The sequence below is a fragment of the Nycticebus coucang genome, chromosome 16, assembly GCF_027406575.1.
Source record: "Nycticebus coucang isolate mNycCou1 chromosome 16, mNycCou1.pri, whole genome shotgun sequence".
NCBI lineage: Eukaryota > Metazoa > Chordata > Mammalia > Primates > Lorisidae > Nycticebus > Nycticebus coucang.
In genome coordinates, this window is record NC_069795.1 from 74,599,735 (window position 1) to 74,622,345 (window position 22,611).

The 22,611-nt window shown below is 47.2% G+C and overlaps 1 protein-coding gene across 1 annotated transcript in view; it reads right to left on the minus strand.

The window, feature by feature from the left end:
• Positions 1 to 11,388, minus strand: part of ITGB5 (integrin subunit beta 5) — a 125,832-nt gene extending 114,444 nt beyond the window's left edge. The window contains exon 1 of the mRNA XM_053564172.1: positions 10,689 to 11,388. Within this exon, the coding sequence (XP_053420147.1) occupies positions 10,689 to 10,758 (70 nt within the window). The 5' untranslated portion in view covers positions 10,759 to 11,388. The remainder of the gene's footprint in view (positions 1 to 10,688) is intronic.
• Positions 11,389 to 22,611: the final 11,223 nt, after the last annotated feature.

Sequence of the window (22,611 nt, forward strand, 5' to 3'; positions counted from 1 at the left end):
TCAAGTGATCCTCCCATCTTGACTTCCCAGAGTGCTAGAATTACAGGCATGAGTCACCATACCTGGCCAATAAATATAATTTGTATTTGCCAACTATACCTCTAAACAGCTGGCAAAATAAAATGAAATTTTAAAAATTAAAAAAGAAGTGCCAAAATAGATAGGAAAAAGGACATCTTGCATTGTGTCATACCAGGACCATTAGCAAAAAGAAATACCATTGGGATAAGAATGGTAGGTGAGACGCAAGAGGCAGGGGAAACCAGCAGGACCTGAAAGCCTGGAAAGAAAAAAAGGGAGACTTTGGGAGCCCACAGGAGGCAAGAACAAAGAACAATGGTCTCCCCCAGCTGGAAGCCCTAACCCTAAACCCCAGCTCCCACACCGCCACCAGTGGTGGCCCTATTGGGTGTCATCTACCTCGCACCCAGGAAACTAGGGCCCTAATGCAGGCCCTCCTCAGACACATCCTGCTGCCAGGCCTGCCACAGGTGATTCAGGACCCACCCACCATGTGTGACCTCTGTTCAGCAGGCAGAGGCATTCCAGATCCCAAGCTGGACCTGTCTGCACCTAATCTCATTGACAACTTCCTTCTAATTTTAAAATGAATCCACTTAGCTGGGCACAGTGGCTCATGGCTGTAATTCTAGCACCTTAGGAGGCTTCGGGTGGATTGCTTGAGCTTAGGAGTTTGAGACCAGCCTGAGCAAGAGTGAGACCCCCAACTCTACTAAAAATAGAAAAACTCGGCTCGGCACCCATAGCACATATACTGAGGTTGGAGGGTTGGAACCCATCCCGGGCTAGCTAAACAACTATGACAACTGCAACAGAAAATAACCAGGCATTGTGGCAGGCACCTGTAGTCCCAGCTACTTGGGAGGCTGAGTCAAGAAAATAATTTAAGCCCAAGAGTTTGAGGTTACTGTGAGCCGTGACGCCACAGCACTCTACCAAGGGCAACATAGTGAGACTCTGTCTCAAAAAAATAAAATAAATAAATAGAAAAACTAGCCGGGCATGGTGATGGGCACCTGTAGCCCCAGCTGAGGCAGGAGGATTGCTAGATTCCTGGAGTTTGAAGTTGCTGTGAGTTATGATGCCATGGCACTCTACCCAAAACAACAGAGTGAGACTCTGTCTCAAAAAACAAAAAAGGAATCCACTCAGTGATTTTCTAATAGGTACTTTAAAACAAGAGTGTGTGCAGGAAAAGAATTGTAAAATGTAAGTTCCATTTTTTGGTCAAATCCCCTTCCCTGTCAGAAACCACTACGGGGGATGCAAATAAAATCTAGAATGAAAGTTATTCTCTTCCTCCTCTCCTCAACCTTATCAGATACAAACTCTGGCCTTTGCAGTGACATATAACATTGTGGGATTGTAGCACCACGAAGCTAGGATTGTTTTAAGAAGAGCTAGTGAAATCAGCTCATTTTACAGATGTGAGAAGACAAGGGTATGTGGCTTGAAACAAGGAGCCCTAACTACAAGAAAGAGTCAGAATGGCTCAGTGCCTATAGCCCAGTGGTTACGGCGCCAGCCACATATACCAAGGGTGGTGGGTTCAAACCCAGCCGGGGCCAACTAAACAACTGCAACAAAAAAATAGCCGAGCGTTGTGGCTGGTGCCTGTAGTCCCAGGTACTTGGGAGTCTGAGGCAAGAGAATCGCTTAAGCCCAAGAGTTGGAGGTTGCTGCGAGCTGTGACGCTACGGCACTCTACCGAAGTTGACATAGTGAGACTCTGTCTCAGAGAAAAAAAAAGAGTCAGAAGGGTCTAGCCAGCAAGTCCCCAGGTGGGATGCCTGCCTGGTGGTTCCTGTGCCACCCCAGACACAGGGCTGGTGTGACCCACAGAGCCCCCAGATCCTCTGGGAGGGCTCTAACGGCTCCCCAGTCAGAAAGGAATTTGAGGTTGGAGGCCTCATTTAGGACTCTGCTCAAAGCCACATAAATTCACAAAGAATGCTTTCTAATTACCAGAGCCTCATTACTGAGCTCTGGGAACGTGGGCCAGGGGTTTAGGGCTAAGGTCAATAAGGGCTCCTAAGTTCTGACCCAGACCAGGCTGGGTTCTGGTATTCCAGGTTTACCAGTCTAAAAGATCTTAGAAGCAATACTGAAGAGGTTCAAAGGATATGACAATCACCTAGAACCAAAACATACCGAACTGTAAAAAATTTAAGTCATACCTCATTACAGATTCTTTCTATTATTAAATATTCACATGCTATAGCAAAGTAATTTGACTGCTCTCAAAAGGATTGCCCTAGACAGGGGGTGTGGCCAAAGCGGGAGGATTCTTTAAACTCAGGATTGTGAGACCAGGAAGAGCAAGAACAAGACCCCATCTCACTAAAAACAAAAAACAAAAAACATTAGCCAGTCATTGTCATCCCATATACTCAAGAGGCTGAGGCTGGAGGACCATGAACCCAAAAGTTTGAGGTTGCTGTGAGCTAGGCTGATGCCAAGGCACCCTAGCCTAGGCAACAAAGTGAGACTCTGTCTTTAAAAAAAAAAAAAAAAGCCCTAAAATCAGGTTGCTGCTGGGACAAATTCAAATTTAAGAAACTCTGCCCTGAGCATATCCTAAATGCTGAGTGCTGGCCTAGGGGATGCTGATGACTGACCTGGGCCCTGCTGCCCAGGACCTCACAGCCTGCCAGATACCAGGAGACAGACAGGAACTCCAGGATCCAAAACCATAGTCTGTGTGCTGAAAAGGGTCACAGTGCCGGTCACTCCCTTTGGCAGCTCTCCTCTCCCCACCTATTAATACTGCACAGAGTTTGGATTTGGCTGCATGAGTCACTCAGCACCAATAACCATTCCCAAAAGGAAGGAAGTAATGAATAGAAAACTTAGCAGCTGGAGTTCACAAATGTCAGCGTGTTGTGTCAAGGTCAAAGCAACGGGCACTCTCGGCCCAGACGATGGCCACATCTCGTCTTGGTTGCTGTTTGCTTAGTGACTATTCCCAGCTCAACTTCAACTCTCTCTAGCCCTTAATGTCTCTGAAGCCCAAGGTTTATTGCAACTGTAATCTAAAACTACGTTCTCCTTCAAAAACCCATTGACTCATCCTTCTCTTCCATCAATCATATCCAGGCATCCACCGTGTCTAGCCAATCATTCCTAAAAGATATACAGAATGTTTTTCCTAATCTAATCCTTCCTTCCTGCCCCCACCATCTCAGCTAGGTCCTCTCATCTTTATCTCTGCTGGAGCCTCCTGGCTGGCCTCCCTTCATTTAGTATCACCACTTTTGTCCACCCAGTGTGTCCAAGGTCAGATGACTACGGAAGCATACATCTGCACTTGGAATTTCCTGATCCAAGATATTCAGCTGAATAATAGAAGTTAGCACCAAGCTGGAATGGCCTTTCTGGCTTACAAGTAGCAAGGCCCTGGAATGCTTCTCCACACATCCTAAGGTAGGCACCCCATTTGTCACACAATAGACAAAGGCTTACCGTATAGAATCTGGCTTACAGTATAGAATCTAGCAACGAAATAGTCATGTCTGAAGTGTTACCATGAGAGGCAAATATGCCCTAGGAAGGTTCTATCTTATCAATTCCTGTCTTAGACTCCCCTTCCAAACATATGCAAAATACCCAACAACATCAGCTCTACAGATATGGCTTCTATTTTTAAAACACAAATTCATACAGTGGAATGCTATGCAGCTACAAAAAAGCATGAGCATTCTCTGTATATCGATATGAAGCTTACCCTAATATATTAAAAGCAAGGTGCAATCAGTGCTGCCTTTGAATAAAAATGAGGGATATTTGTAACGTATACATAGAAACATTCTGGAGTCTATGGCCACACCACCCTGAATGCACCTGATCTCTCCTGATCTCATCTGATTTGGAAGCTAAGCAGGGTCAAGCCTCGTTAGTACTTAGATGGGAGAAACTTTCTAGGTACATTAGAAACCTAATGGGGATAATCTGTATAGGAAAGGGGGCCAGGGTAAGATTGTGGGTTAATGAGGAACAAGAACACAAGAGGAACTTCTCATTGTATGCTATTTATTCTTGTGACAATTATGTGAATATATTACCTATGCAAAAATTAATTTTAAAAAGGCACTTGCTTACTTCTACGGTCTTCCTCCAAAAACTGCTAACTCTGTCTAATCAGGGGAAAAAATATCAGACAAATCCCACTAGGGAGACAGTCCACAATACACCTGACCTCCTCAAAACTGTCAAGGTTTGCTCGGTGCCCCTAGCCCAGTGGTTAGGGCACCGGCCACATGCACAGGGGTTGGCAGATTTGAATCTGGCCAAAGCCTGCTAAACAACAATGACAACAACAACAAAAAAGTAGCTGGGTGTGGGCAGCGCCTGTGGCTCAACGGAGTAGGGTGCTGGCCCCATATGCCAGAGGTGGCAGGTTCAAACCCAGCCCCAGCCAAAAAAACTGCAAAAAAATACAAAAAAAAAAAAACTGGGTGTTGTGGCGGGTACCTGTAGTCCCAGCTACTTGGGAGGCTGTGGCAAGAGAATCACTTGAGCCCAAGAGTTTGAGGTTGCTGTGAACTATGACACCACGGCACTCTACCTAGGAAAACAAAGTGAGACTCTGTCTCAAAAAAAAAAAAAAGACTTTCAAGGTCATTGAAAACAAGGAAAAGACAAAGAAACTGTCACAGCCAGAGGAACTCAAAGAGATATGACAACTCAATGTATTGTGACATCTTAGATGGGACCCTAGAACAGAAAAAGGACATAAGGTAGGGCAGCGCCTGTGGCTCAGTCGGTAAGGCGCCGGCCCCATATACCGAGGGTGGCGGGTTCAAACCCGGCCCCGGCTGAACTGCAACCAAAAAATAGCCGGGCGTTGTGGCGGGCGCCTGTAGTCCCAGCTACTTGGGAGGCTGAGGCAAGAGAATCGCTTAAAACCCAGGAGTTGGAGGTTGCTGTGAGCTTTATGATGCCATGGCACTCTACCGAGGGCCATAAAGTGAAACTCTGTCTCTACAAAAAAAAAAAAAAAAGGACATAAGGTAAAAGCTAAGGAGATGTACAGATCTTTAATTGGTGAACTTTAATTAACTGACAAACTTTAATTAATAATAACATATCAATGTGGTTCATTAATTGTAACAAATACACAGCACTAATACAAGATGTTAATAATAGACAAAACTGGGTGTGGGAAGCTCTTTGTACTATCTGCTCAATTTTTCTGTAAATCTGAAACTGTTCTACACTTTTAGAAAGTTCTTTTTTTTAAGGCCATTTTTTAAGGCCATCAATTGATCTTTGTCTTTCACCAGAAACCACTGGTAAAGAAGGATCAATTGACCCAGCAGCTCGGGAGGCTGAGGCAAGAGAATCGCGTAAGCCCAAGGGTTAAGAGGTTGCTGTGAGCCGTGTGACGCCACGGCACTCTACCCGAGGGCGGTACAGTGAGACTCTGTCTCTACAAAAAAAAAAAAAAAAGAAGGATCAATTGAGTCCCTAAAGGTCTGAGGGGACTAAAGTGAGACCAAGACCATGCGCCAGGTACCAGGAGAGCTTCACTAAGAGAATGAGTTATGAGACCAACAGAAGGAGGGGCTGAGGGATACAAAACAGGAGGGGACATCTGGGCAGGAATTACCAAGGATTTATACTGTCATTTACCAGCTATATGACCTTGGGCAAATTACTTAACCCTTCCAGCCTCGGCTTTCTCATGTAAACAATTCAGGATGGACCAAACAGCCTCTATCATTCATTCCAAGCTCAAAAATTCTTGACACATTCCAATAGGGTCTCTTTTCCTCCCAGGATATTCCTTCCTAACAAGGCACATGTATAGACCCTGACTTCAAAGCTGCTTGTAGAAGGCAGCAGGGAGCCCGGGATGCGATGTGTTCCCCTCTCCACGTCCCAATTACCAAGACTTCTCTTCATCCATTATTCATTCAACAAATACATGTCAGGCACTGTCATAGGCATGAAGGGTCTGAAGACATGGAGGGTGGGCGGCGCCTGTGGCTCAAGGAGTAGGGTGCCGGTCCCATATGCCGGAGGTGGTGGGTTCAAACCTAGCCCCGGCCAAAAACGAAAAAAAAAAAAAAAAAAAAAAAAAAAAGACATGGAGGGTTATTCATTCATTCAAATGAATAACCCAGCAAAACTCCCTTACTCACGGAACTTACATGCTGGTTGGAAGTGAATTCTAATTGAAGGAGGCAGACCATGGGCAAAATAAGTAGGTAGGTTAGGTGGTGATAAGTGCTAAGGAGAAAAATCAGTGAAGGAAAGGAGATAGGAAGAACGCAGAGAGGAGGTTGCAGCTTTAGTTGGGAGTGGCAAGAGGAAACTTGGCTGAGCAAGGGACATTGAGATCAGGGTTGTAAAGTGGAGGAGGCAGCCATGCAGATGTCTGGGAGGGAGCCAGGGAGCGTGACTGGTACACTGGAAGGACAGAGGGAGGCCGGTGTTGCTGGAGTGATGGGAGAAGGTCAAGGAAGAAGTGGGAGAGTTCCTAGAGCCTGGCGGGACACTGTCAGGACTCTGGGAAGCCACTGGCGGGTTTTAAGCAGAGTGGCACGATCTGACTTGAGTTCCCACAGGATCACTCAGAGACTTGAGAATAATAACTAAGGGGAACAGGGTAGAAGTAGTCCCAGCTCTACTGGAGACAAGCAACCACCTCTGAAAAACTCCCCCGGGTTAGGGAGGCCATACAGTAAGGAGAGGGTGGGCCAGGAGACAGCGCCCTGGAGGCATCAGCCACTCCCGTCCAGAGCAGGAATCACGGCCTGCTCCACAGAAGTAAGAAGCCTCCCAATGGTCACCTATAAATAAGTCGATCCTTTACATTTATAAAGCCCACTAATCCCATTCCAACAGGAAAGAAGGAAAACAAACCATGGCGGTCGGCTTTCCACAGCCCTCCCTCCAGCCAACTGAGAATACCTGTGAAAAGAGACCCTATCCCATTAGCCCAGCTGCACACGGCCGGGTGAAAGAGACCCTATTATTTAAGTACTGTGTAATTGTTCCACATTGCTGATATCGTTAAAACGTCTCAGAATATTTCTATGGCCAGACTGAAGAGAAAAGTAGTTACCAGGGCAGTCGGGCACAAAGGGCCTTTTGCCAAACTACTTAGATATTTTAATTCCCTGTTGCCTCAGTAGCTAAATAAGCATGGAGAACAAACAGGAGAGGAATACTAATTAGAGCTAATTAGACCCTGCCCTCTTCTGCCTTAATCCCCTTTATAAAAAGCCCCCCTGACTCAAGGATGATGGAGTTAAAATGTAAATCCATAGGGTAAACAGCAGTCTACAAACCAAGCTCCCTCCATCTGTATTTCATAGCCTCATCAGACCTAAACCTGTGCCTGGTTATCTAAAGAGAGCTGCCCCCAAATCCAACAGCCCCTCACAGACCTCAGGAAATGGGGGGAGGAAGCGGAATGAGGGGAGGGGTGCTGCCAACATGAGTCCACCGAATGAAATAAAAGGCTCCCTTAGGATTGAGAGCCTTCTAATTTGCAGGACATTCACTGAAAGAACAGTTTATTACTTAAAAAAACAAACAAACAGCGTATGATAGCAGACATGACTCTGGTCATGCAGCAGCATCAAGACCAGCCACACCCCAGGGAGACCCCATCTTAGGGTCCTATGTTGGCCGTGCATTAATAATGAGGGCAGGCGACATCCCTGGGGTGGGGGAGGTTCTTGGTTGTCCAGGGACTTGTTTGAAATGAGCCCCTCAAACTTAAGGTCAGTTTGCTCTGGGAGGCAGGACACAGATGAAAGTGAGGTTAAAGCAACAGATAGCGCAACTTGGCCAATGGTCCAGGGACACCCAGGCAGGCATGGCCCTGAAGGTCACCTCTTTCTTTTTTCTGGGTAGCTAAGTTTTTTCTTTCTGGTAGCAAGAGAGAAACAAGCCCTGAATAAAGTACCTACAGTAATTCAAGGACAAAAGAAAAGGGAAGAGAAGGAAGAGAGAGAAAAAAAAAAGAACAAACAGACCATTTCAGCAATAGTGGGAAACTAGGAGAAATCACTCAGGTGGGAGTCGGCACCTTCTAACCTTGAGAGGCTCCAGGGCACCAGAGGGAGGTGGCAAGACCGGGGCAGTGACCCTGCTTGCTCTCACACTACTGGGCTCTTGCCCTAGGGCTGGCTGAGCTCTGTGAGCCATGGCAGAAGATGAACGTATGGTCACAAAGAAGGGCAATGAGGAAAGGGAAGCCTGAAGGAGTTGGAAATAAGCCATCATGGCTCCATGCTTTTTCTCTACCTAAGCTGAGTCATGTAGGACAAAGGGCACGGGACCAAAAAGCCAGAGTCCCTGGTTCACCACTTCCGACCCAGTGAGCGGGCAGTGAGACAGGTCTTGAGCCCTCTAGAGCCCATCTGAAAAATGGAGATCATTGTGAGGACACACATAAACTCTGAAAAAAAAAGAAATCACAGTGCAAATGGAAAATAATGTATTTTAAAAGTTGTTTGCCATTGGAAATGTTTGTGGGGGTGTTGTTTATTTGTGGGGGCTTTGTTGCTTTACTTAGAGTAACATGGCATCATCATAGCTTATAGCAACCTCAAACTCCTGGTTTCAAGCAATCCTCCTGCCTCACTCTCCGGAGTAGCTGAGACTACAGGTGCCCACCACAATGCCCGGCTAGTTTTTCTAGAGACCAGGTCTGGCTCTGGCTCAGGCTAGTCTCAGAACGCCTGAGCTCAAGCAATCTACCAGCCTTGGCCTCCCAGAGTGCCACCAAGCCTGGCCAAGGAAATGTTTGTGTTTTTATTAGAATCACAGAACATTAAGCTGGAAGGGAACTTAAAAGCCATCTCCATTAGCAGTTTCCAAACTTGTGGATTTCACAGAATATTAAGATTTTTGAAACAAGACAAAAGAAACAGAAAAAGAGAAAAGGAAGGTATAGCCTAGCTCACAGCATCCTCAAACTCCTGGTTTCAAGCAATCCTCCTGCCTCAGCCTCTGTTAACTGGAACTACAGGCAGCCTGCCACAATTCCTGGCTTATTTTTCTATTTTTAGTAGAGACAGGGTCTTGTTCTTGCTCAGGCTGTCTCAAACTCCTGAGCTCAAGCAATCCTCTCACCTCAGCCTTCCAGAGTGCTAGGATTATAGGTGTCAGCCATCACACCCCCCTCCGCCTAATTTTTTTTATTTTGCCAAAAATCTAAAACTATCATCTCTTCTCACCAAAAAAGTATTGAAAAAACATTTCCCCACCAAATAATTAATTAAATGGGCATAATTTCAAACGAAAGGGCAGTCCTTGTGAAGCTTGGGACTGTTGACAGCATATTCCTGTAGGTGATAACAAGCTATATCTTCCTCTCAGCATTTCCCCGGGACCCATGAAATTATCAGTGACGGGCACTGGTTGCCAGATGCACTGATCTAATCCCAGCGCTGGAGTGATTATTCTCTCATTAAAAACAAAACAAAACAAAATTTGCAACAGTATTAAGTTTGAATTAGGGCCTGAACGAAGTTTTTGTTTGCACGGACCCCACCTCCACACTCAGACACAAACCTCCCAGCCTTCCTGTGAATGAGACACCGTGGGGGGGTGGGGGCGTGATCCTCCCCTCGGACAGACAAGGCCACCACTTGGCTCACAAGAGCAATCAAGTATCTCGGGCTTGAAAGTGAATAGCGTACCTCACACACAATTACTGCTAAGGGAAAGGAGGAAAAGAGAACGTTTGCACCAAACAAGTGCATCCTTCCCCAGGGGCCTCCCAACAGCCACGTCCAACGACGTCCAACCCTCTCAACTGCGAAACCTTAAGGCAGGTAGCCGAGGGCTCCTCACACAGCCCACAGCAGCTTCGGGGAAGGCCATTTCATCAGCCCCTGTCCTCTGCTCAAGAATCATCCCCATCTAGGGGAGTGTGGGGCTCGGAGTGTTTGTAAACAGTGTGATAAAGTCAGAAGAAATCTGATCGGGAAGTTCCAGGTGCGGCAGTGGCTGTGGGTGTCCCCTGGGGGTTGCGGTAGTTGGAGGAGGACGCGGGGAGGGGGTTGCATGTCTAAAGGAAGGCGCTGGTCTTGGCACTGCTGAGACTCGAGGATTCGCTGTGGGGCCCTGGGCACTCGCGATTCCAGAAGACGAGCCCTCCGGAGTCGCCGTGGCCCCATGCCATGGCCCCAAGGAAGACTCCGGGGCTCAACCCTCCCAACTGCCCTTCGCTTTCCCGGGACCAGGGCACGGGCGGCATAGCTCCGCGCCTTCCGCAGCCGCCCACCCCTGCGTCCGCCACAAGGGCGGCTTTGTGCCCGCGAATGGAGGGCTCCGGCCCCAAAGCAGGGCTGGAGGAGGCCCTACCCGCGCCCAGGGCGCGGGCGCTAGCCGGCTAGGTCAGCAGACGGGCCAGGCTGTTTACACAGGAAGGGAAGGCTCCTCCTCAGTCCGGGAGGGGACTGGAGACCCACGACAGTCCAGTGGAGCCGCCGCTGGCTGCGCGCAAGAGGTGGTGCAGTTTCGAAGCGCCCCGCGGGGCTGTCCCCCAGCAGGGTACTCCCCGGGGAGAGCCCCGAAGGCGCCCTCCGCCTTCAGGCAATGCTTCCAATCCCAGCCCTTCCAAGACGCCTGCAGGCGGCTGTGCGCGCGACAAAGTTTCTTTCTGCAGAGTTGGCGGCCGGCGGCGGGCGCCGGGCGCGGCTTACCTGGGAGCCGGGGCACCAGCGCGCAGAGTCCGAGCAGGCAGGCGTACAGCGGCGCGGGGGCCCGCGGCATGGTGGGGCGCCGGCTTGGCGGCGGCGCGGACGGAGCACTCCGCGGGGACTGTCGGCCGGGGCCGGAGCGCGGGGGCCGAGGTCAGGGGCCGCAGCCGCATGCCCCGCGCAGCTGGGGCTCACGGCGCCCGCGGCCGGGCGGGAGGCGGCGGCGGATGCACTGGCCCGCGCCCCGCAGCCACCATCCCTCCTGTAGCGCTCTCAGCCGAGCTCTGGGCCCGACGCTGCCCTGGCTGGCCCGCCGGGATAATGTGGGTGTCGCTGCTCGGGACGTCCCCGGCGGGCGGCTCCGGGTAGGGGAGGAGCCGGCTCCTCGTTGCAGCCTCGACTTGGGCTCGGAGAGGCGCCCGGTGCCGAGGATCCCCCGCGCGCCGGCACACTCTGCCCTTCGCCTCCTCCCCTTCCCTTCCTCCCTCCGGCCCGCCTTGCTCCACTTTCCTCCTCTCCTTTCTCCTCCCCTTCTCCCCCCTGCCAGGCCCCCGCCCGGCAGCCACACGGTCAGTTTACTGCGAGGCGGGATGGGGCGGGGCGAGCTCGGGACCCGGCCGGCTCCGCCCTGCGCGGGGACCGGCCGGGGACAAGAGGCTCGACGGCGCCCAGGTGGAAGTCCCTCCAGCGCCCTTGGTGGGTGGAGGGATCCAACCGGGTAGAGGTTGGCTCCAGGAAGGGGGCGGGGCACGCTCCTTCAAGCAAACCGAGATTATTCAGGCCAAAGGCGGATGCCGGACTTCAGAGGCAGCGCAGGTACCGTGGGCTGTGGCCGTGACCGTCTGGTGCTCCCCGGGCCGCAGCGCCAGCGGGGCGCTCGCCGGTGGTGGGACGCAGGCGCCGCTTGTGCAACCTCAGGACGACGACCTGGAGCGGGAAGGAGAGCGCGGGCGCGGATACACAGGTAAAGCCCACTCTGCACTTACTTTTATCCCTTTCGAGGAGTCAGGGCTGGCCAACGTGCCGTTCTGCTTTCTGATATGATACGCTGGCGGCCTCCGTGACCAAACGGATGAACTCAAGCAGAAGTTCTCACTTTGGTCCAGCTTACCATTTTCATCAGAGCTGGATCTGAAATTTACGCCACGGGGTAGAATGGAGGGCCTTGGAAACAAGGCTTGCAGAGGATACTTGGCCGCAAGGAATGAGTTGAGACTGGAATGGGTTATGGGCGAGAGGAGAGGCGGCGCGAGGCGGAGGGAAGGTGACAACAGGACCCCGACCCACGTGCGCTCATCTAACCTGACGGCCCCACTGTTCTCCAGACGAGGGATAGGAGGGGCTGAGGGTTAACATGCTGGGAGAAGTGACAGCCGGTTTGCCTCTTCCAGAAGCTCAGAATGGAAGCAGTAAAGATCAAACTGTCTCACCTTTGCAGGCTGGGGACCATTTAGAAGGTTTGCTTGGAAATCTGGTGAAGAATGAAGAATAGTTCTAATTACCCAGCACCTTTATTTGTGCCCCACCCCCCAAACTCCACCACGGTGGTGTCTCAGTGTCTGAGGGATCGCAGTGGTTCTCAACCTTCCTAATACTGCGACCCTTTAATACAGTTCCTCATGTTGTGGTGACCCCCAACCATAAAATTATTTTCGTTGCTAAGTAGGAACGGTATTAAAGGGTCCCGGCATTAGGAAGGTTGAGAACCACTGGATTACAGCACAGTGCACAGTGTGCCTGGGGGCAAATAAGAAGCAGTCCATAGCAAGCTCCAAATTTCACTGAAGCCAGCCTTCCATCCTTAAACTGCATGCAAATATTGGATTCTATAATATCCTTCTGTTGGTTCTGGTGTAAAAGTTGAGCTTGTTCCCAAACGTTTGCCAGTAACATTGGTGTTGCAGAAGCTGCCCCAGGTGGATCTTGGGACCAACGGCCTTTCAGTGCTGTGGCCTCAGAGCTACTCTTAACTCATCCCAGCTTGTGAGGCAGTGGTTATAAAAGAATGGAAGCCAGTGAAGGAGTTTGAACTGGAAGATGCCGTGTGCCTAGTGCTGATTTTTAAAAACAGTATCTGGCTGGGGTGTTTAGGATGGAGTAGATGGAAGGAGAATGGAGCCCTGGAAACAGGTAAATATTGCACTAATAATATGTACACCATGGAATATTATTCAGCCATTAAAAAAATGGAGACTTTACAGCCTTTGTATTAACGTGGATAGAAGTGGAACACATTATTCTTAGTAAAGCATCACAAGAATGGAGAAGCATGAATCCTATGTACTCAATTTTCATATGAGGACAATTAGTGACAATTAATTAGAGAAAGAAGGAGGGAGGGATGGGGGAAAGGAAGAGCAGAGAGAGGGAAGGAAGGAAGGGGGTGGGGTCTTGGTGTGTGACACACCTTTTGGGGGCAAGACATGATTATAAGAGGGACTTTACCTAACAAATGCAATCAGTGTAACCTGGTTTCTTGTACCCTCAATGAATCCCCAACAATAAATAAATGAATAAATAAATAAATAAAGTGGTTTAAAATGATAAATTTTATGTTATGTATATTTTACCAATAAAAACACTTAAAAATCAGATTAGTCAAAAGTTCCCTATTTCACAATTCAGAACTACATACTAACTCACTCCCAAAGTGAGTTGTACATTGGGCATTCAACGTGTAATCCAGGCAAAAAATATTTTACTGTTACACAGCTGCAATTCAACATGCAGAGAAAAAAGAGTTGAAAGGAGGAAAACAACAATCATGCAGTATTCACCTCTGTTTGGGTAATATGCTTCATTTACTCTGCTTTTAATAGACATGCCGGGGATTTTTCACAGTGCAAGAAATGAATGACCCTGAGCATTACAAAATTCTTTTGTAGAGTTTGATAGGTTTATGATACATGCATTACAATTTTCTTTCTTTCTTTCTTTCTTTCTTTCTTTCTTTCTTTCTTTCTTTCTTTCTTTCTTTCTTTCTTTCTTTCTTTCTTTCTTTCTTTCTTTCGACAGAGTCTCACTTTGTCACCCTCAGTAGAGTGCTGTGGCGTCATAGCTCACAGCAACCTCCAACTCGGGCTCAAGGGATTCTCTTGCCTTAGGCTGCCAAGTAGCTGGGACAACAGGCACCCGGCTATTTTTTTTTTTTTTTTTTTGAGACAGAGTTTCACTTTGCCACCCTCGGTAGAGTGCAGTGGCGTCACACAGCTCACAGCAACCTCCAACTCTTGGGCTTAAGCGATTCTCTTGCCTCAGCCTCCCAAGTAGCTGGGATTACAGGCGCCCACCACAACGCCCAACTATTTTTTTGTTGCAGTTCAGCCGGGGCCGGGTTTGAACCCACCACCCTCAGTATATGGGGCGCCCTATTCACTGAACCACAGGCACAGCCCGGCACCCGGCTATTTTTAGAGATGAGGTCTCGCTCTGACTTTGCTGGTCTCAAACCCGTGAGCTTAGGCAATCCATCCGCCTCAGCCTCCCAGAGTGCTAGGATTACAGGCATGAGCCACTGTGTCAGGCTGCATACAATTTTCTTTAATGTTAACTTTTTATTTATTTTTATTTTTTTGAGACAGAGCCTCAAGCTGTCGCCCTGGGTAGAGTGCCATGGCATCACAGCTCACAGCATCCTCCAGCTCCTGGGCTTAAGCAATTCTCTTGCCTCAGCCTTCCAAGTAGCTGGGACTGCAGGTGCCCACCACAACACCTGGCCATTTTTTGGTTGCAGTTGTCATTGTTGTTTGGCAGGCCCAGGCTGGATTCGAACCCACCAGCTCTGGTGTATGTGGCTATGCCTTAGCTGCTTGGGCCACAGGTGCCCAGCCAATGTTAACTTTTTAAATGTCAAATTATACTCCTTTTTTATAGGAAAATGCTCTGCCATAGGTTTTTCTGTCCCTGCGTACCATGGTCCTTGTTAGGAAAAAATGATCCCTCCTCTACCTTTCAGCATTTACAGCCAATATGAACTGCCAATGACAGACCTAAGAGTGACGTCCAGATAATGGATGAACACAGGAGACAGGCAGGCTCCAGGCTCCAGGACCACACCAGTTTCCTGCGTGTTAACTGGTATATGGGAGATCCTCATTAATTTTTGCCTGTTTATTTTGGGGTTAAGCACGCACACTGTGGTTATGCCAAGTATGAGGCAGGTGGATTTTCACAGTGAGAGAAGGAATACCAAACAAGTCTAGACAGAAATTTTCTTCCTTTTGAGACAGAGTCTCATGCCGTTGCCCAGGGTTTAGTGCCGTAGTGTTAGCCTAGCTGACAGCAACCTCAAACTCCTGGGTTCAAGCAATGCCCTTGCCTCAGCCTCCCAAGTAGCTGGGAGTATAGGCCCCCTCCATAACACCCAGCTGGTTTTTCTATTTTTAGTAGAGACAGGGTCTCCCTCTTGCTCGGGCTGGTCTTGAACTCCTGAGCTCAAGTAATCCACCTGCTTGGCCTCCCAGAATGCTAGGATTATAGGCATGAGCCACCTTGCCCGGCCCATATAATTAACAATTTCAAAAATACTCAATATATCTTTCTGAGAGCAATTTTTCAGATTAGTTTAAAAAATATTTTAGGATTCTGTATTCCATAGGACATGTATAATCTCTAGCTTCTATGAACTGAAATATTTTTTTTTTTTTTTTTTTTTTGTAGAGACAGAGTCTCACTGTACCGCCCTCGGGTAGAGTGCCATGGCGTCACACGGCTCACAGCAACCTCTAACTCTTGGGCTTACGCGATTCTCTTGCCTCAGCCTCCCGAGCAGCTGGGACTACAGGTGCCTGCCACAACGCCTGGCTATATTTTTGTTGCAGTTTGGCCGGGGCTGGGTTTGAACCCGCCACCCTCGGCATATGGGGCCGGCGCCCTACTCACTGAGCCACAGGCGCCACCAGAACTGAAATATTTTAATAACAATATCCACTAATAAAATGACAGTAAAGGTTGTGATATTTTTCAATTAATTTTGCATGCTTGTTGTCTTTTTAGAAAAATTTTCTTTAAAGTTGTCAGTAGGATTTAGACCTTGAGGACGCTCTGTGGGAGTCTTTGTCTAAATGCTGCCTTTCTTTTTCTTTTTTTTTTTTTTTTGTAGAGACAGAGTCTCATCGTACCACCCTCGGTAGAGGGCCGTGGCGTCACACGGCTCACAGCAACCTCCAGCTCTTGGGCTTACGTGATTCTCTTGCCTCAGCCTCCCGAGCAGCTGGGACTACAGGCGCCCGCCACAACGCCCGGCTATTTATTTTTTTTTTTTGGTTGCAGTTTGGCCGGGGCTGGGTTTGAACCCACTACCCTCGGTATATGGGGCCGGCGCCCTACTCACTGAGCCACAGGTGCCGCCCTAAATGCTGCCTTTCTAGCCAGTTGTGGTGGCTCATGCCTGTAATCCTAGCACTCTGGGAGGCTGAGGCAGGTGGATTGCTAACTCAAGAGTTTGAGACCAGCCTGAGCAAGAGCAAGACCCCATCTCTATTAAAAATAAAAAACTAGCTGAGCATTGTGGTGGGCAGTGGTAGTCTTAGCTATTTGGGAGGCTGAAGCAAGAGGATTGCTTACACCCAAGAGTTTGAGGTTGCTGTGAGCTATGACTCCAGGGCAACAGAGTGAGACTCTGTCTCCAAAAAATAAACAAAAAGTAAATGCCCCCTTTCCACGTGAACAAAGCAATCACAATTTGTTTCTCTTTTCCTGGAGTTACCTCACATCACTTAAAGGGCATCCATTCTTTTCCAGTTATTTCAGTAAAAAGCACAGTGAAGAAATACCAATACACACAAGCATACACACCACGTTTTACATCTATCATGTTAGATATGTCTTGAGTAAATACTAGGAATTAAGGACCGACAGATGGGGCCCAGGGAGAAAATCCATAGGAACAAAGTGGTATGTCAGAGGGCCCTGAATACCACAGCCATGGGCAAGGACACATCTAGAGATGGAAGAAAGAGGCTGCTATGTGGGAATGCTCTTGGAAGCTGAGCCAGTGTTCTTTTGGGGCCACCTCAGTACCACTTTCTTTTAAATTCTCTTTTTCACCTCCACTCCACTCCTTTCTTCCTGTCTCTTTTCTTTACCTTGTCTTAGGTGTACCAGTGGTTCTTAAAACAATGCTTAGCAGCCTTTCAAAAGTCAGGACAAGCTTTTGACTCCTGCTTTTCTTGGAAGGGCATGTTTGGGGGTGGTGTGGGGTTGGAGGCTGAGCAGCTACTTAGAGGGCCAGGTCTACAAGAAGCCAAGGGTGAGCCAGCAGTAACCAGCCTGGGCCCCAACACTGGCCTGTTTGCACGAGCTGCAGCCCCTTTTGTAGAGTATGGTTCCTCATATTCAAATGCTGGTGGAAGAAAATGAGAAATCTGGGCCCAGAATCAGAACTGAGTTTCAGTCCTAATTGCCATCAACCATCTGAGCAACCACACAATTGCCTGCCACGTTCTGGACCTCAGTTTGTGCATCTGGAAAGCAAAAGGTCTGGTCCCTGCCAGAGCTGGCTCTATAATTACTACTTGCACACGTAATGTCAAATGTGTTCAGCACTTGGCAGCAGGCTCCGGTTTACATAACCTGATATACCAGCTTGTTCTTCTTCAAGAACACTGCCCTTAAATGGAGGCTGTAATGCCTGTTTGAACATGTTCTTCTTCTGGGCTGTCTTGTGGGTGAACTCTGAAAATGATCAGCTCTCCTCTTTGAAGGCTGTTCCCCCTAGCTAATTCACTCCAATTATTTAATGACCAATCACAGCAAATTTTTCATTCCACATAACCCAGAAGGAGGACACTTCCTCTTCCCCAGTCTTCTGCGGATATTGGTCACTGTCCCCTGCAAGATTTCAGAGACCATAAAATAAAACAAGATGCTTGCAATGCCCCCTAGGGGTGGTTCTTAGCTTCAACTATACACTCAGACACATGAGGCCCTCAGAGGCCACACTTGGCTTTAGTCAGCATCAAGCATCTATCTCATGGGAGCTCTGGTCTCGGTCAAGCATAGCAGCTGCCTCAGGTCCAAGGAGAGGAGACGCTCATCAGCAAGTATAGCCCCTTCCGTCATTTCAAGCCAATATCTTTTGTAGTAACTCTGGGTATAGTTTCCAGATTTCTCACAAGAGACAAACACAGTTCAAAGAGTTGCCACATTCAAGAATCCCCCCCATCCCCAAATGGTGCCCCACTAGCTTAGTATGGTTCACACAACTTGACACTATAAAACGTGCCTGTTCTCCCATTTGGACACTGGGGCTCAGAGAAATAATAATAATTGATAAAGCCAAAATCTCCTAACTCCAAGTCTACTGTTCATTTTGGTATTTCATAGCTGCCTCATTTCAATGGAATTTCTGCTCGTTAGTGTGCCTATGATATAGTCTCAACATAATTTGGTGTATTTAAAAGAAATATGATACCCTAATATTTTCTAAAGTACAATATTATTTCCCGATCTAGTAGTTGAGCTTATCTGTTTATTTCTTATTTTATTTTTTTTTAATTTTTTTTAGAAACAGAGTCTCACTTTATTGCCCTCAGTAGAGTGCTGTGGCGTCACAGCTCACAGAAACCTCCAACTCATGGGCTTAGGTGATTCTCTTGCTTTAGCCTCCTGAGTAGCTGGGACTACAGATGCCCGCCAGAACGCCCGGCTATTTTTTTTTTTTTGGGCCGGGGTTGGGTTTGAACCCGCCACCTCCGTTATACTGGGGGCAGCACCCTACCCACTGAGCCATAGGCACTGCCCTATCAGTGTTTATTTCATAGAATGTTTATATGCAGGTTAAATTAGCAAATATTATCTGGTACACAGTAGGCATTCAATAAATATTAATTGCATCTGTCTTGTATTTCCTAAATTGGAAGTTGGACCCAGATAATTTCTTAGGGCCACAGCTTTGACTATTAGTCTTCTAAATCATGCAATATAGGTTGCCACTCAAGGGTCACAGCAGGTATTTTGTTACATGGGGATCTATGTTTTACAACTGTCCTTTAAAGCATTCATTCCTAAACCACAATTAAATCTCCCCCCCCCCCCACCCCTTTGAGACAGTCTCACAGCAGAGTGCCATGGTGTCAGCCCAGCTCACAGCAACTTCAAACTCCTGGGTTCAGGCTATCATCCTGCCTCAGCTTTCAGAGTAGCTAGGACTACAGGTGCCTGTCACAATGCCCAGCTAATTTTTTAATTTTGAGTAGAGATGGGATCTCACTCTTCAGGCTGGTTTCAAACTCCTGAGCTCAAGCCATCCTCCCACCTGAGCCTTCCCAAGTGCTAGGATTACAGGTGTGAGCCACCAGGCCCAGCCCACAATTAAATCTTTATTGACAGCAAACATAATGCCTTTCAAACCTGGGTCAGTGGACAAAAATGTAGTAAGCTGTGGGAGTTTCTGGCTCCCCAGCCAGGCTATCCAAATCACTGTTTTCCAAGAACAGCTGAGGACAGCCCAAGGCCGATCTGAGGCAGAGTTCTCAAGCCATGACTTGAGCTAGCTGCGTTCTCTCCTTCCAGAGACACTCCATATGGCATCTGAGAGTTACTCTGTGGGTCTGAGTAAACGTCTTCCTAACTAGAGTTGTCAGCCTCTGTTGAAGGAGCAGGCAGGGCACATACCTTGTATAACTGAAAGATCAGTAGAGCAGGAATTGGTTGGTTGTACAACTCACAAGGCCCCTCCAGATACATTGTCACCTTTGCAAGTTGTGTTTCTTCTCCATAAAAGACCCTACCCTGGTCTTTTCTGACTGGTAAACTCTTACTTGTCTTTTGATACCAAGTTCAAATATTTTGTCCTTTGTGAAGGCTTCCAGAACTACCACTGACAGAATGTGTTTTTTCTTCATGTTCTTAAAGAACTTGGTCTTTGGGCGGCGCCTGTGGCTCAAGGAGTAGGGCACGGGTCCCCTATGCCGGAGGTGGCGGGTTCAAACCCAGCCCCGGCCAAAAACCACAAAAAAAAAAAAAAAAAGAACTTGGTCTTTGCCTAGAAGAGTTGAGGTTGAAGTTATTTCCTGACAGTATGGTTGTCTCTGACTTAATTCTCAACTCCTGGAGAGCAAGCACGTAACAAAGTATCTGTGGAATGATTTATTTATTTGACAAATATTTACTGAGTGTATGCCATGCTCCAGCTACTATTCTAGGGTTAGGGATAGAATAGTGATGTTTATGCTGAGTCTTGAAGGACGAGGCCGTTTTGTAAGGTGAAGGAAGGGAGAGGATCAGGGAGTAGATGCCTATTCACAAAGCACCCACTCCTTATCTTCACGGACAAGTAGCTCTTTTATATTTCTCAGCCTCCTGGGTGTGTTGGCTGTGAGTAAGTGACTGAGTTCTAAACCAGTGTAATATGGAAGAAAACGAGGTTCATTAATAACAGACCTGACCCCTACAAATCTCCCTTATGAGATTCTCTAGGCCCTTTTCCTTTCTATTGAAATTGATGCAGAGTAGTGACCTTGAAAACACAACTGGAAGGAGCCTGAATCAAAGCCTTGAGGGGAGCCAGAGCTCATCAAGAAGATATATGAACAGAATAGACATCACTTGATTATAACATTCAGGTGGGGACCATAGACTCCAAGAGTCTATTTGTATTGACACATTGAGCTCAGTTTATTTTTTTTTTAAACTTGACACTGTGAATAATAACAGAAAAATGTAAAAGATTAATTTAAATGTAAAAGATTAAACATGGCAAAAGCTCTTATGAATTGAGAATTATGTACTGTTTATAGCAGCAGTTCTCAAACTGTGGGTCGCAACCCCTTTGTTACAATGAAAATGTCTAGTGGAAAAAAATAAAATAAAATAAGATAAAAATAAAAATAAAAAAATACAATGAAAATACATCACAGCATTAGGAAGGTTGAGAACCACTGTTTTAGAGGGTATTACATAAGTAATCCCCTTTCAAGAAAATGGTAAAGACCGTGACTTGGGGCTAAGAGATGTTTTCTCTTAGCTTTAATTCTATTGATTTGCTTCCATATTCCAGGCCATTCTTTGCTCTAGAATGTCACTTCATTAAAGTAGGGCCTTCATTCTCGCATGCGATAAATTTTGTTGAGGCTTTTCTATATAGCAGAGAAATAAGACAGTAGATTTTCCCTTGGGCAACATCAGGTTCTGTAAAGAGGCTGGCAGATAAAGGTAGTGCGAAGGCTGTGTGGGGCATTCAATGTCATCTAATGGGGCATTCATCCTTAGCTGGGACCCAGTCAGGTTATTGTTGCCACCAAAAGGACAGAAGCTTCAAAGATTCCTCTTAACACCACATAAGGGTAGGACACCACAGCTGATTAGAAAATGGACAGCCTTCACATTAGAGAGAGAGAGAGAGAGAGAGAAGCTTAGAGGGTCCCCCAGACCAGGAGGGAAGCCATACCTTGAGTAATAAGTGAGAAGCAGCAGGCATATTGCGACAATTTTAGACGAGTTACTTTACTGGAGAGAATGTTTGATGAAATTTGAACAATGACATAAGTGAAGAAAGAATTTTTCCTTTTTGGTGATAAAGGCCATTAACCTGTGAGGCCCAGAAAGATGAACCCTGTGTTTCAGCCACCATTCTATTTGCATCTGGCATCAAGGCTGAGTAAATACAGGACACTCTTGGTTTCAAATATACTAGAACCTCCATAGTTGACTACCTCCCTACGTTGATCACCTGCTTAAGTGGACCTAATTTTCATAGACTGGACATGCACCATATGTACTTATTAGTACAGTGGGCCTAGTTCCTTATGTTGACCATTTCCATATGTTGACCAATTTGTTACAGTCCCTTGGGTGGTCACCTTACAGACGTTTTACTGTTCTACTGTATATGTCTCATTGTCCCTACTGACCATTGAAACATCTTAATATGTTAATATTTTGGCATTGAATGACAGAGAGGTAAGCTCTGGAGTCAGACTGCCTGGGCTCACATCCTGGCCATATCACTTACTAGTGATGTGACTTTGGACTAGTTACTCACGTCTATTACCCCAAATATTGATCAGAGATAATAATGGTACCCGCTTCATAATTATCATGATCACTAAAGGGGTTAATATATGTGAGGCACAAGAATTATGCCTAGCATATTGTGAGCACTCTGTAATATTTGGTTTTTCAAATTTGGTTCATTCATCTGGAAGCAGCAGAGAATTCCCTTATGGGTCCACATGTCATGATTTTGGGCTCAGAAAATATACTACTAGGCCTGCAGAAATTAGGAGGGCTTTGATGGCTTCCTCCAGGCTTCTGCCTTTGAATAAAAAAAAAAACCATACTGGCAGCCCCTTAGCTCAAGGAATAGGGTGCCGGTCCCATATGCCGTAGGTGGTGGGTACAAACCCAGCCCTGGCCAAAACCCACAAAAAAACCCCCAAAAAACCATATTTCACAGCCTGAGGTTGAGGAAAATATGTCCTCTAGGGTGCTCCCCAGCCTCATTTTTCCAACCTTGCTTTTTGCACTGTGGATTATCAATTAATAGCAAAGCAAACTTCTCAGAGAACTCCCAGGGAACCCAGCCTGATCCTGCTTGCATCATAAAAGTTGACCAAAAATAGAAACCTACCATTGGTGACATTTTGGTTTTCTTTTCTTTTCTTTCTTCTTTTTTTTTTTCAACAGAGACAGTCTTATTCTGTCACTCTCCGTGAATGCTGTGGCGTCACAGCTCACAGCAACCTCCAGCTCTTGGGCTTAGGTGATTCTCTTGCCTCAGCCTCCCAAGTAGCTGAGACTACAGGCGCCCACCACAATGCCTGGCTATTTTTTGTTGCAGTTTGGCCAGGGCGGGTTCGAACCAGCCACCCTCCATATATGGGGCCAGCGCCCTACTCACCGCCCGGTTTTATTTTCTTAACTGAAGAATTTTTCAGTGAAAATGGATTTAAGTCCTTTTTTTTTTTTATTTTTATTACTACTA